This window comes from Vicia villosa, linkage group LG5, assembly GCF_029867415.1.
Source record: "Vicia villosa cultivar HV-30 ecotype Madison, WI linkage group LG5, Vvil1.0, whole genome shotgun sequence".
In the NCBI taxonomy this organism is placed as follows: domain Eukaryota; kingdom Viridiplantae; phylum Streptophyta; class Magnoliopsida; order Fabales; family Fabaceae; genus Vicia; species Vicia villosa.
This window is the reverse complement of record NC_081184.1, coordinates 142599173-142613810: the sequence shown is the minus strand read 5'-3', so window position 1 is coordinate 142613810 and position 14638 is coordinate 142599173. Positions and strand designations below refer to the sequence as shown.

The window sequence follows — 14638 nt, the reverse complement described above, 5'->3', positions numbered from 1 at the left end:
CTCCTCCTAATAAAAGAAAATTTAATTCTCTAATTAGGATATTCTCTTAATTCCAACCTTACCCTAAATTTTCCTATACACTCTTATTTTTTTATTATTTTATTTTTCTAATGTATTTACTTAATTAACTTAAATAAGCTCTTATTATCTAACTATCAAAATAATTCTAAATTATTCCAACTAGCTTCTACTCCATATGATCATTTAAGTACCACAACCCGTCAATCAAATAAAATACACAAAGTCACAAATAATTCATCAATAAATTACTTAAAATAAACTAATTAAAAATGAGGCGTTATATCTATCATATCGTTGTTGCTATTGATGATAGCCCTCACCAATGTAAGAAGGAATTATAGACTCTTGTTTGAATCAATTTGTGTGTTCCAGATCAACTAGTAACAAACCCGTGCGTTCGCACGGGTTCTGATACGGGACGCGCATTTATTTCAGATGTATATTTTTTAATAAAAAAATATTTGGTTATCCATGAAAAAATAATAATTAAATATATAATTAATAAAAAATATTTTGATTAATAACTTCATGTCCCGTTAATAATCAATATGTTGATCAATAACTTCATGTTCCCGTCTACAAATATTAGTTTGATCAATAACTTCGTGTCCCTGTGTACCTTAACAAATATTTTGATCAGTAACTTCATGTCCCGTTAATAATTAATATTTTAATCAGTAACTTCATGTCCCGTTAATAATTAATATTTTGATCAATAATTTCATGTTCCCGTGTACAAATATTAGTTTGGTCAATAACTTCATGTCCTCGTGTACCTTAAAAAATATTTTGATCAGTAACTTTATTTCCCGTTAATAATCAATATTTTGATCAGTAACTTCATGTTCCGTTAATAATCAATATTCCGATCAATAACTTCATATTCCCGTGTACAAAAGGTTTAGTAAAACACAATCTTATTTTTTTATCACATTTTATACATAAAACTAACTTAAAAAATATTATTAATTTTATTTTAGAAGCGTAAATTTTCTTATATATTATTTTCTTTTTAAAATATAAAATTGTAAGAAAATATTAATTAAATATGATCAGGTATAAAGTTATTTATTTAAATAAGAATGTTTGTTGGCTAAGTTTATTCTGCGACAAAAATTATTGACCTTAAAATCACTTACTACCAATCTCATATATTAAGTAAATAATATATTAATATAAAATCAAATTAAAGTGTTATACATTTTTTACCTATATTAAAATTATTTTTCTTTTGATATTGTTTATAGAAAAATTGGCTCAACAGTAAAATTTTATGTTTTTAAATTAAACTAAATAAAAAAATTATATAAATAAAATTTAATGTTGTCTTTATGTGATACTTTCAAATCTGCTTCATCATATTAATAGAAAAATTAATTATTAAATTTTAGATTGTCTTAGTTTGTGTGTCAAATAAAAACATAAATATAATTATTAATAGTTTAATATCTTTCCGTCCTTATTAAATTTTATTTATTATAAATTATTTAAATAGGAATATATTAATAATGATAATAATAATACTAATAATTAAAACATATTAAATCACATTAAGAGTGTTGTCCTTCAAACACTTCAATGGTTGAATGAGACAATATTAAAATGTTCTAAAATATTAATCATCATAAATCTAAAAATTGTTTAACTTTAAACTTTATTTTACATGTAATTTTAATTTTTTTTCTCAAGTTTCATGCTAGTAATAGTTTACAGAAAATCAATATTCAATCATAAAATAAGGTCATCGGATTACGTGAATTAATTTTATGGATAAACTTTAAAGCAAATATTTGTTCTCTTAAGTTGTTACAATATAAAAATCTATATATATATATATATATATATATATATATATATATATATATATATATATATATATATATATATAAAAGTTTGTTTTTATATGTTTATTTTATTCCTCATCCTTTCTCTATCTTGAAATTCTTTTTTTTTTTACAAATAAAAAGAAGAATATTTATGGATAGAAAAATAAAAAATGAAGGGATTTAATTTCCAATTTTAATTTCTTCAGATTATTTTGTTAGAACGTTTTATCTTATCAATGAAATCTAAAATATCTACAAAAGTTTAATTTACCTACTTTTAATTAAAATAAATACAATTTAATAAAAAATTAAAAATAATTAGTACATGATTATTTTGTCAATAGTATATAACTATTACCAATGCTATAACTTCGTATTATCCTATTTAAGTTGATACGACTGAGCAATTTATAAATATAGTACATATATCTGTACTACACTTGCACTTATATCATAACTATATAAAAAATAAGCAGTAGGCTATAGGAACATGAATAGTAAACACATAAAACTTTTAAATATAGATGAAGCAAAATAATATTTATATCTTACTATAAATTCAAACTTTATAATAATTAATTATATTTAAGTGTTTAATTGAATAAATGTGAAAAAATATTTTTAAGACTAATTATAAAAATAATAATTAAGCAATTAGGTAAATTTAGTTCAAAAATATATTCTTAAGAGTTTCAGTTTTTTTTATTTTCAACTTTAATATAAAAAAAAATTGTTGAATGAGCATAGTATTGTCATACCCATAGAACCATTATAATTGAAGGAGCATAGTATTATGGAACCAGTATAATAAAACATAGTAGATAATAGCATGTGCTCATGTACTCAAGTATTTAAATTTTATCTATTTTTAATTGATTCTCTAAATACATAATATTAGTAGAGCATAATACTACCATATACCATATAGTTATTTTAAAAAAACGGTGTTTTAACTTAAGATAAAAACATCTTTAAATTATTTTTCATTTTTAAAAAAAATCATCTGAATGTACATATATTTGAAGTTAATTTTTAAGAAATTAAATAGTATCTTTAATACAAATAATTTATTATTGGTATCTTTTCATTTTGTATTTATTTCTAAAATCTCTCTATCTTCTAGAAAAAAAATATTATGTCCATATAATTTTAACTATTTTTATTTTTAAAATAAAATTTCTAAATAGATATAATTGCAGTTTTACAAAGAAGGGTTTAGTTTGAGAAATGATGTTGAAGAGAGAGGTAATGTATTTTACAAAGAATGGTTTGTATGGAAAGAAGCAAAACCATAATTGCAAGCAAAGTAAAAAAAAGAGTGCCTATATACATAGCTGATGGGAAAGGAGACAATTAAAATATAAATGTTTTTTTTAAAAAGGAAGGAAGAGAAAAAACTGCCAAAAGAGAGAATAAAAAAGAAATAAAAAAGCAGGAATAGAAAAGTTGGTTTTTGAAAGCTGAAAGAATAGGCTAGCCACGTGGATAGGATCATTGGCAAGAAGGACATATTTGGTATTTCAAGAACAATGTATTTTCTTATATGATAGATTTTGCCGGACCCCAATTGATTTTCCTATCCAATTCCGTTATACTATGATAATAGATATGCTATTTACTTGCACATATCCTACTTTTATAAAAGAAGAAAACATAAAATTCAATTGCCTATCATCAAAGAAAAACTTCAATCAAATCTCAGCCACTAACTTCCTGTGCTCAACACCTCTCAACAAAGAGATGCATTCCACTACCTTTTTATTTTTTAATACTTTTCCATGTTGGACCTATGTTTTATTAATACATATTCCAACTTAGGAGAGATATAAACCTATATAGTAATATAGATTGACATGCACTTTTGGTTCCTTTAAATTTATATATTTATAGATGATTGTTAATAAAAAAATAAAAAAATGATAATAACTAATTGCAAATGGTTTACGCCTTCCATCTAAAGCAATAACTTACTATCACATACTCCATCCGAAACAAATATAAAAACCAGATATATTCATTACTCAATGAACTTAAAAAGATAATATTTACTTATAATTCAAGTCTCAAATAGTTTTTTTTAAAAATTAAATATATATATTTTATACTCAACTGCAATGATTAATCTCTATTTAATACTTATGCATAGAATAAATAAGTTTCATGATAAAAACAATTATTATTATAATCTACTATAAATAAGGAAATGAATTAAATAAGTGTTTAGTTAGTTTAATAAAAATCAATGCATGGATTGCGAAAAGAATAGGAAAAAAGAGTTCCACTAAATGCATTGCATTGCATTCCACATTTGCACCCGCGTTCTTACACTCGCTTTCTCTTTTTGTTTTCGCACCCTTCGCCTCCGGAAATGGTGTTCTTCCAGAGATTCACATCACTCTGACTTCTTTCCATTTTCTTTCTTTCTCTCTATCTCCGATCAATCTTCTTGATTTCTTCTTCTCTCGTACATCACTTTTCTTCAATTTTCCATTCACATTCATTCATCTCAACGATTCCTTCATGATCGACGAACGATGATCGCGCACACTGTGCACCACGCACGAAACTCCGCTCCTTCATCATCCAAATTCCACTTCCGCATTTTGATTCTTTGATTTTCCGCGCCAAAATTCAGGTAAGTTATTTAATCCTGAAATCGATTAATCGGAATTCTTCATAATCGATTTATTAATTTTGAATTATTGATTAATTTGTCTTCAACAACCGTTCTCTCTGTGATTCTAAACCGTTTATAATAGCTTCGTTGTTTGATTTGATGGATGAATGAATGCAGATTATAAGGTGAAGTATTAGAAAAAATGTCTACTCATGGTGGTAATAATGCGGAATCGCCGAGAGCAGCACAATCGGTGCAGATGCGGAGAGCACCGTCAAGAGGTGCGGCGACGACATTCTCGTTGGAGGTATTCGATAACGAAGTCGTGCCTTCTTCACTCGCTACAATCTCTCCGATACTCAGAGTCGCGAGCGAGATCGAATCAGAGCGTCCTAGAGTTGCTTATCTATGTATGTATAATGTATATGCGTATTCATGAATTAACTGTTTGATTTAAGTCTCGTTAATTGTTGAATTATATTTTAGGTATTCTTTCTGAGATGTAACTGTTTTTGTGAAAATGAAATTATGCAGGTAGGTTTTACGCATTCGAGAAAGCGCACAGGCTGGATCAAAGTTCCACCGGGCGTGGTGTTAGGCAGTTTAAGACGTTGTTGCTGCAAAGATTGGAGAGGGTAAGTTTCGTTTCGTTTCTTCCTTTCTCTTTTTTAATTTCAAACATTTTAAAATGTGATGGTGAGGAAAGGAATGCGTTGGTTTAATTAATAACTGATTCAATTCACCATCAAGCTCGATCAGGTAAGGGAAGGAATGTAGTAGTTTGTTCTGTTCATGCAAAATGTTGCTATAATTAACTATGCATAAACTATTCAATAAGAAATTAAAGCAAAAACAAATACTAGTAAAAACTTGTTCAAACACGTTTGCAATTTAATCGCAAATTAGTGTGGCACGGATACCAAAGAAGAAAGTAAATCATTTAAAAAAGAATAACACTCAAAGTATATCGAAATACTTTTATGCATATAAAAACATGCGATAAATAAAGAAAGAGAAGGATAATTTTACCAAATAATCGTTATTGGTTATTAGTATATTTTAATTATTATTAATGCAATGTAAGAAAAATATAAATTATGTTAAAAAGTATAATTGAAAGGTAAAAGTTAAAATTATATTAAAAATTAAAATCAACATTTATTTCAAGACAAATAATTTTTATAAATGTAACATTGAGATATTTTGAGATATTTTGTATGTATAAAAATTATATTTATGATTAATGATCATAAATCTTAACTGAAAAAACAAATCTCTAACCCTTAATGGCTAGGCTAGGCATAAATTTAAAACAATACTATAACCTTATGTGTAAGTTGATATTATTTCTTTTTTCTAAGTAGAACTTGCACCTCTATAATTAAATAATTAGATGATTTTGAACAAACAAAATTGATTTAGGTCCCCCGAATCTTAACTGGTTATTTATTTATAGCGCCAACTTATATTGGCATAGGGTCAAAAATTGAATGGTGTAATGATAGAAAGGCCTAATCATGGATGCATGGATGACCCGCTTCATTCCATCAATACAAAACACAGTCTTAAAAATATTTATTTGGGTCCGATGAAGACACAACCTATAATGCATATATATAAATAGATACGATACGAGTATGATATGAGATGTGGGTATTTGTACCGGTATATGATACATAATTTAAGAAAAAATCAAAATACAAGTACATTAATAAAAAATAAATAATTTCTATAAAATGTATGAATAAATAACTAAATTATTAGGTTCATAATAAATATCACTAAAATTATAAAAAGTAAAAAAAATAATTTTAAGATAAAATAACAAATAAAAAAGTTAAAATACATAAATATATTATTTATGAGTTAAAAAGTAGTACACTGTCATCCAATAGAAAATTATAAATGTGCTATGTCATTAAAAAAAATTAAATAAAAAACGATTTAATTGAATACATGAGCGGTAATTGATTGACAGTGTAAAAATAAGTGCATTACCCCCTTTTCTCATATTAATAGAAATCACAAATTTAACTCAAAATCGAATAATAATATAATATAAAATACCACAAATAAGGTAAGAATACCCATTACTGGTGTGCTTGGTTGAGGAGTGAAAATGAAAAGAGAGAAATAGGTGAGAGAGAGTGTGAGAAGAGAGAAATATATAAGAAATAGAATAGATTTAAGGTATTGTTTGGTATAAGAGAAAGATGAGAGAAATAGAAGAGAAAGAAGTGTTATTTTTTTTGAAAAGTCAAAAGTGCCCTTAGTTAAAAAATATACAAATAATTAAAAAATTTGTTAATAAATTAATTTATAAAAAAATCAATTTAAATTTTTTATTTGGATTTGATTAACTAATTTATAAAATGACTCAAATATATTTTTAATAAATTTAAATATTTATTAATTTAAATTACCATTTAAATTAATTAAAGTTCCTCCACCAGATAACCATCCCCTTTTATTATCAAATCAATTCAACAACAGCTCCATGTATATAAATATAACTTAGAAAGCTAGTTGCCACGTTTTTAAGAAAGCTTGGCATTGTTATTTTTTTTCTTCATTATAATAGGATCCACCAAAATAACAAGTAGGTTGAAAATTGGATATAAGGGTATGGTTGGAATAACACAAAAGAAAGGGTTTTCTGTTTACTTTCTTCGCAGATATGAGAAGAAGAAAAAATAAGTGGGACCCATGATATTTTGGTCTCTTTCCCCTATTTCTCTTTTGCTCCAAACAAGAGAAAGACTCCACTTCTCTTCTTAATCTCTCTATTCTATTTCTCTCTTGCCTATTTCTTGTCTACCAAACACACCCTACATGTATTTTAGAATTAACCATGCTGCTTCTTCTGAGGACATATTTCCCTCGTTTTTTTTCTTTCTGGAAGGCGCAAATTTTTTTCTTTTCCGTTCCGGCGTCTTCCCATCAAAGCATTTCACTCTCCCCGTTTCCCTGCATTACTCCTATAGCATATTCACCTCAGAAATTGATTTCGATTCTCAATGCCTTGCTTCGTCTTCCTACAACGATGGTTGCAGGAACTCTATCGGGTTCTTCGAAAATTCTAATTATAGCAGATAGGGGAGCAGATTCCGAAATTATTTGCTCTCTTCCTATCAACTGATATTATTATAGTCGAGGAAAATATATGCAAAATGTAATTTGCGGGGAAGTATTTACTTTTTCTTGATTTTTTTTTTAAATTTTATTTACATTTTCAAATTTGGAAAATGAGTTTGTAAAGAGCAGCAGCGATTAATAATTATACACGGTTAAACTTGGATAATTTTTGGAATATCAGGACAATGCAACTAGTCTTGCCTCTCGAGTTAAGAAGACAGATGCAAGGGAAATCCAGGCTTATTATCAACAATACTATCAACAATATGTCAGAGCTCTTGACCAAGCGGATCAAGAAGACAGGTAAATACTGAATACTACCCCTCTCTAATTTCCTTTAAGAGTTGTTAGGAATTAGGATACTGTGTTACATCAAAATCAATTTACAGTACCCAGCTCAGCAAAGCTTACCAGACTGCTGGGGTGCTCTTTGAAGTGCTTTGTGCTGTTAATAAGACTGAGAAGGTCGAAGAAGTAGCTCCTGAGGTTAGTCTCTATTTATATCCTTTCACTTTTTTTTTTACATTTAATATTTTAACATTTCCTTAGTATAATCTGGAGGCATTGTTTGTGTTCGTAGATTATGGCAGCTGCTAAAGATGTCCAGGAAAAAACGGAGATTTATATACCTTATAATATTCTTCCTCTGGATTCTGCTGGTGCTTCTCTGCCCATTATGCAGTTTGAAGAGGTGTTCTTGAGTGACTAATATTGAATCTTTGTGTTTTTTTAAAACTTGATATAGCACTGAGTTTGAACTGCTTTCTTATGCTATTAGATTAGGGCTGCTGTTTCTGCGCTCTGGAACACTCGTGGCTTGAACTGGCCTAACTCATTTGAGCAACCGAGGCAGAGAGGTGCAGATTTAGACATGCTTGATTGGCTTAGAGCAATGTTTGGTTTCCAGGCATGTATTTTGTACACAGAATATGAGAGGAAAAAGATTTGTTACTGACCAAATTTTTGTATGCCCCCCTTCAATTGTTAATGTATTTGATTTATTTGAGCACAGAAGGACAGCGTGAGGAATCAAAGAGAACATTTGATTCTGCTTCTAGCTAACTCTCACATAAGGCTACACCCAAAACCCGAGCCTTTTAACAAGGTACATAACTGTTTCCCACTTTCTTTGTTTCTGGAAAAAACAAAGCCGAAACTATAATCAAAAGAAATCTAGTTGGTAATAGAATTCACCTGTTTATTTTCTCTGCTTTCTTTTTAATTTTATCGTTCCAGCTCGATGACCGTGCTGTTGATTTTGTGATGAAAGTTCTCTTTAAGAATTACAAAACATGGTGCAAATTCTTGGGACGAAAGCATAGTTTGCGGTGAGATATAGCAATATCAGCATCAATGGACATTTTTGCTTTTCTATTTTCCTTTAGAATTTATGAATAAAACCGGAAATTTTTTATGGTAAAAAGTGCTTATGGTCTTCTTTTACATAGACTGCCTCAAGGTCAACCAGACATACAGCAGAGGAAGTTGCTTTATATGGGCTTGTATCTTCTCATTTGGGGTGAAGCATCCAATGTCCGCTTCATGCCAGAGTGTCTATGCTATATATTTCACAATGTGAGTACAAATATACCATACGATTCACAATATCTTCTGCCGTTATATCTTCACAAATGTAATATTTTCTCTTCTTTAATTTCTTTAAATTTGTTAGTGATTTGTGCATTTGCTAACAATGGCCAAGTATGACATCAGATGGCATATGAACTGCATGGTTTATTGGCTGGAAATGTCAGCATTGTCACTGGCGAAAATATCAAGCCTTCTTATGGCGGAGATGATGAGGCATTCCTACGAAAGGTTATCACACCCATATACCGAGTAATTGAAAAGGTGTGAATTTGTCTCTCATGGACATTGTTGTAATTTCTCAAGAACCTATGTTCCCTGTCAAGACTTGCAAAATTTTAATAACCATGTTTTGATCAATCCAGGAAGCTAAGAAGAGCAGTAATGGAAAAGCTTCTCACTCAGCATGGTGCAACTATGATGATCTAAATGAGTATTTCTGGTTTGTTTTCCTTCAGGATTTTATTACTGAAACTGATTTGGTTTGTTTCATCATTCATTACTTGACTATTTTTGTTGTTGTTGCTGCAGGACACTTGATTGCTTTTCTCTTGGATGGCCCATGCGTGATGATGGCGATTTTTTTATATCTGACCCACAATCTTCCGGCAAAACTATTGTTAGTGCCTTTTGCTTTAATTATCAACCTAGCTAGCTACTTTTTTTTTGAACTCAGAAAATATACCTATTCTTCTGTATGTGCGAAGTAAACTTGGTAGGCCTCGTCCCACCGTAGTGGAGGGGGAGTCTAGGGAAGGATTGCATGACCGCATGGTCCACATCCATTCTGGAGGATCAATTGTAGGCAGAGTGTTTCCTTGCATATGTAAGCGGCTGATTTCATGACCCGAACTGTGTCCTCCTGTCATATGGCAGAAACACTAGTTGTTGATTGAATTTTTTTGAATGGTCAAATAATATATTAATAAAGAAGGGAGAAAGCCCGCAAAAGAGAAAGTTGATTGATTACATTGTGTGTAGCAGGGGCTGCAGCCTGTAGGGCTACTGTTTTATGAATTTTTTCATTTGTTTTTTGTTCCCATAACTCATTGATTTAGATTTTAGTTTATATAAATTTGAATACTTTGTCCTTCTTTGATTATTTTTTGGGAAATTTGTCATTTTAGTCTTGCATTTTTGTAAGCTAATGTTCTATATGTGGTGCATTTTTGTAAGCTAATGTTCTCGTATTATTATTATTTTTGCTTTATTTGAAGCTCACCTACCATTTTTACTTCTTTCTTTTTTTTTAACTTTTATGGTTGTTGTATACTTTTCCAGGGTTTTGATGTAAAATTGATAGATGTGAACCGAACTTGTAAAGTTACAAAGGTAAACTACAAATTTATCTTTCCTTCTATGTTTTTCCCAATTGCTCTCATGTGTTCTTATGTTGGTTCAAATCTCTTGATTTAGGGAGGACAAGTTGTCAAGTACACTGCTATGTTAGCATGTGGCAACTATAATGGTGTTGTTGGTTTTGCAAAAGCCAAAGGCCCTGCAGTTCCAGTTGCCCTCCAAAAGGTACTGACAATATCTTATTAGGTCTTTCAAGTCATCCTGGTTTGGAACTGTATTATTTTTTTCAATCGTTCTGTGTTCAATTTAGATTTTTTTTTTAATTTCATTACCCACCATAAAATATATGGATCTATTTCTGCTTCATTTCCTAATAGTTGCTCTTATACCGGGGACTGTTCTTTGGCCGATGCTATGATGTTAGATTGATGTAGGCTATGGTCATAAATGTTCAATAGAAAACATCTGCATTATGATTCTTTCCACAAAACCTTATTCATGCTTTATGCATTGCACACCAATTTCTTCAAACTTTTTCTGTTTCAACAAGCTCGAAACCAAATCAATTAATATATTTTGTCCATTATTATGAACTGTATCTTAAATATTTCCACTTTTTATTTTTCATAACTCTTGAGTTGCAAACGTTGTATTAACTGGTTTTCTGACGGGTATTTTACTAGTGTAATATAAAAATTTCTCCAAATGAGTTGACTGAATTTTTGAATCACCAAGTGAATTTACTTTCCCATAATCTGAAATCCAATCTTCAGTAATAATGTTTTAATTTTTGTGTATTCTCGAGTATTGGCTTTTAAAATCATTGCCAAAACATTTAGTTTGAGCAATGTTTTATCTTAAAATAAACTCATGTGCACTATGTTTAATGCAGTTTGATGTTTTCAGAATTTTGAATTTTAATAGCATATTGAACTACTGGTTTATTTCACCATCAGGCATATGAGAAGTGCTTTCAGAATTTGCATTATGTAGAGCGACATGAGGAGCACACAATTGCACATGCAATACAAACATCTTATAAAAAAACCAAGGTAGTCTCAACTCCTTATCCGTCTTCTAGTAGTAGTTCTCCCTTTTATATCATAAAGTTTCTGTCTGCTATGAAAAAAGAAAAGAAAATCTAGTTATTTTGTTTTACTTGTTTTAAATGAGTAACGAATGAAGTTATGCTGCCTGTATTATTTATCATGTATGTCTTATACTTGTTATCTGCATTATTCAATAGGTGTATCTCTGGCCTGCTTCCACTGCAACTGGCATGAAAGCTGGTAGAATAGTCCAAACCATACTGCATTTAGGTGGTTTTAAGAATGTCAAGTCAAAGGTAACAGACTGACCAAAAAAGATGAAGATGATATCATGATACTACAATTTTAGTGTTTGCTCTAATTTTTATTGTCGTCACAGGTTGTTGGTTCAAGAAATCCTCATAATACAGTTAAGGCTGTCTTCAAAGCGCTTAATGCGGTTAGTAACCCATCTTTGCCCATGTTGCTAGCAAGCATTTCAATTAACTTATTATCTGTGACATTTTATTTGACACTGCTTGTTTGCTCCAGATTGAAACGCCAAGGGATGTCCAAGAGAAGTTTGGCCGAACTGTGGTTGAGAAGTATTTGTTGTGATGTCCTGAGTTTATTGCTTCTGGTTGTTTTCCATTGAATATATTTTTGTCTTTTCCATGTCTACTTGTCGAGAAGAATTGCTAGACAGTTTCTCGAATGCATTTGCTTGTGAACATTAGGTATGGAGTTTTGCCAATACTTTTCATTCATTAATGCAAAGGGAACAGTAGTTTAGGAACACTCTCTTTGCTTTATGCAGAAGGAACAATAATTTAGGAACACACACTCTCTTTGCTTTATGCAGAAGGAACAATAATATGTGAAAATGCATAATGTCATATGTTCTAAAATGACGGGGTTATCCTTGATAATTTGATTTTACGCTGCTTTGAGTAATTGGAGTAGGTTTCTACAAGAGTGATGCATTTGGTATGTTGGAAGTCCTCTGGTACAGTGTTCCTGTTATTTAGTACCCTTGGTGGGAAGTTTTAGGCTAGGTAAAATGAAAATATAAGTAACCAGTATATTGAAATGAATTTAAATTGTGAGAAATTGTTCTTTACTGATTGCTTTAAGAAGGGAAATTCTATCTATTACTACTAGACAAAAAAATCTATTTAATTAAAAGTAGTATGGGCCCGGTTGTTTTGTTTTTTTTTTAAAAATTGTGTAAAAAAATTTATAAAGAACTTTTTCATAAAAGCTTCAAATAAAAATTTGGTTTGAATAGTAATTCTTAAAATGTTATTTTAACTGTTTCATCATTTTATTAGATATCAAAATTTCAAAAAAACACTTAATTTTGAAGCTATTTTAAATAGTTTTTTATAAAAATCATTTTTGAAATACAACTTTTTAAATAAACCGGGATTTTGATTATTTTTTTAATCTGTAATAATGTATGTTTATGTTATAAGATGTCAAAGTTAATGTTTTAATTTCAAAAAAATGAATATAAAAAAATTTGTAATTTAAAAAAAAACAGTTTTATAAAATTTATTTTTAAAAATACAAAGAAAATTTTTCATTTTTTTAAAGCTGAAATAAACTGACCATATATCTGCAATTAATTAATTTAGTATTCATCCTAATATTTGATATTTGTTCACACATAGTATAGAAGTACACTTGCTTTTGCATAATACTTTACTACATTTTTCGTGTCCGTTTGTCTGTTTTTTTTAAATGTTCAGAGATGTGAAAATATAAATTGTATTATTATTTTTGTTTAATTTTAATTTAATTTTAATTTAATTTTAAATTATTTATAAAATAATAATAGAAAATGGAATGAAAGAGATAAATAATATAACTGACATTGGAGAAGAGAATATGATTTTGTAAACAACAAGAGGTTAAAGTTTGAAATAAAAACTGAAAAAATATATTTGAAAAAAATAATAGACTAAGCCAAAATGAGTTTTTGTTTAATCTATAAATTTATGCAGTTATGCTGGATCTTTAAGAAAATCTGCTATAATTCATTTTGAGGCATTTTTATTGGGTGATTAAAAAAATTAACATCAGATTACCATAACATGAACATAACTTAACATGACGTTGACATATAAAAGTATCGGTAAAATTGCAATCTTACATAAATATCAATACAATCCTAATTATACAACAATATGAGTTCAATTTAAATCATGTTGATTTCTTGACTTTTTTCAATGATACGTCTTGCATATGATGTTTTATATGCTCTTACATCTCACTACATTTTTTTCTTCAATTTAAATCATGTTGTTTTCTAGACTTTTTTCCAATGATACGTCTTGTATATGATGTTTTCTATGCTCTTACATCCTTGTTACATTTCTTTTTTTAACGGTCAGTGATGAAAGACAATAGACAATCAGAACTAACTGAAGTAGTTTTATGTCTACCCTTTACAAATAAAAATTCTATGTATGACTTACATTTCTCTTGGCCAAGGCCTAATCGCTTAAGCAAAACCTACACCTTCATGTTCACTTAGCGAATTCAAGTTGCCATGTTTTCCTCAACTATTTACTTAGTGGATAGTTTTCTCACTTTTGATTTCTTATTCTCTTTAAATATAAATCATAAGAAAAGAAACACTAATCATAGTTCTTGTATATCTAACCCTTGTTCTAATTTTATATAATAATTACAGAAATATTAAACTATTTTCGTACAAATCAAGTCAATAAGTACCGATAAAACTATATAGTTCTTGTATATTTAAATGGATAAATTGAACACTTACCAATTTTTTCTTGGGAAGATCAATTATTGTCCATGTTTTATTTTTACCAATAACTAATAACTCATTGTATATTGTAACACCCCGAATTTAATTAAATTGATTAATTAAATTATTGAAGGATTTAAATATTTGATTTAGTCGAATTTGGATTGTCGGTGTTATTTAAGGGCGTATTTGGAATTATATAAATCGAAGTCGGATAGTCAGAAAATAATATTAAGAATAATATTATTTATAAGTCCGAATTATTATATTGAAGGAATTATTATTAAAGATGATATAATTGATTGTTTGAATTATACATTTTATTGGGCCTAAATTGACTTTGGAGGAT

At 28.8% G+C, this 14638-nt stretch overlaps 1 protein-coding gene across 1 annotated transcript; it reads left to right on the top strand.

Annotated features, from left to right (window-relative positions):
* Positions 1 to 4182: 4182 nt before the first annotated feature.
* On the top strand, positions 4183 to 12370 carry LOC131602857 (callose synthase 5-like). The gene is made up of 19 exons (XM_058875077.1): positions 4183 to 4482; positions 4642 to 4874; positions 4999 to 5099; positions 7781 to 7902; positions 7989 to 8085; positions 8180 to 8290; positions 8378 to 8506; positions 8612 to 8704; positions 8836 to 8927; positions 9048 to 9174; positions 9313 to 9450; positions 9552 to 9628; positions 9718 to 9805; positions 10468 to 10518; positions 10603 to 10710; positions 11442 to 11537; positions 11732 to 11830; positions 11914 to 11973; positions 12066 to 12370. Exons 2-19 carry the CDS (start codon positions 4667 to 4669, stop codon positions 12129 to 12131), a joined length of 1863 nt encoding a protein of 620 aa, XP_058731060.1. The 5' UTR covers positions 4183 to 4482; positions 4642 to 4666; the 3' UTR covers positions 12132 to 12370.
* The last annotated feature ends 2268 nt before the right edge of the window (positions 12371 to 14638 follow it).

Excerpts from the sequence above, each read along its gene's own strand:
- LOC131602857 (XM_058875077.1), top strand. The coding sequence starts at position 4,667 with ATGTCTACTCATGGTGGTAATAATGCGGAATCGCCGAGAGCAGCACAA. Across the intron at positions 9,451-9,551 it reads TATACCGAGTAATTGAAAAG|GAAGCTAAGAAGAGCAGTAA; the intron begins GTGTGAATTTGT and ends TGATCAATCCAG. Across the intron at positions 11,538-11,731 it reads CATCTTATAAAAAAACCAAG|GTGTATCTCTGGCCTGCTTC; the intron begins GTAGTCTCAACT and ends ATTATTCAATAG.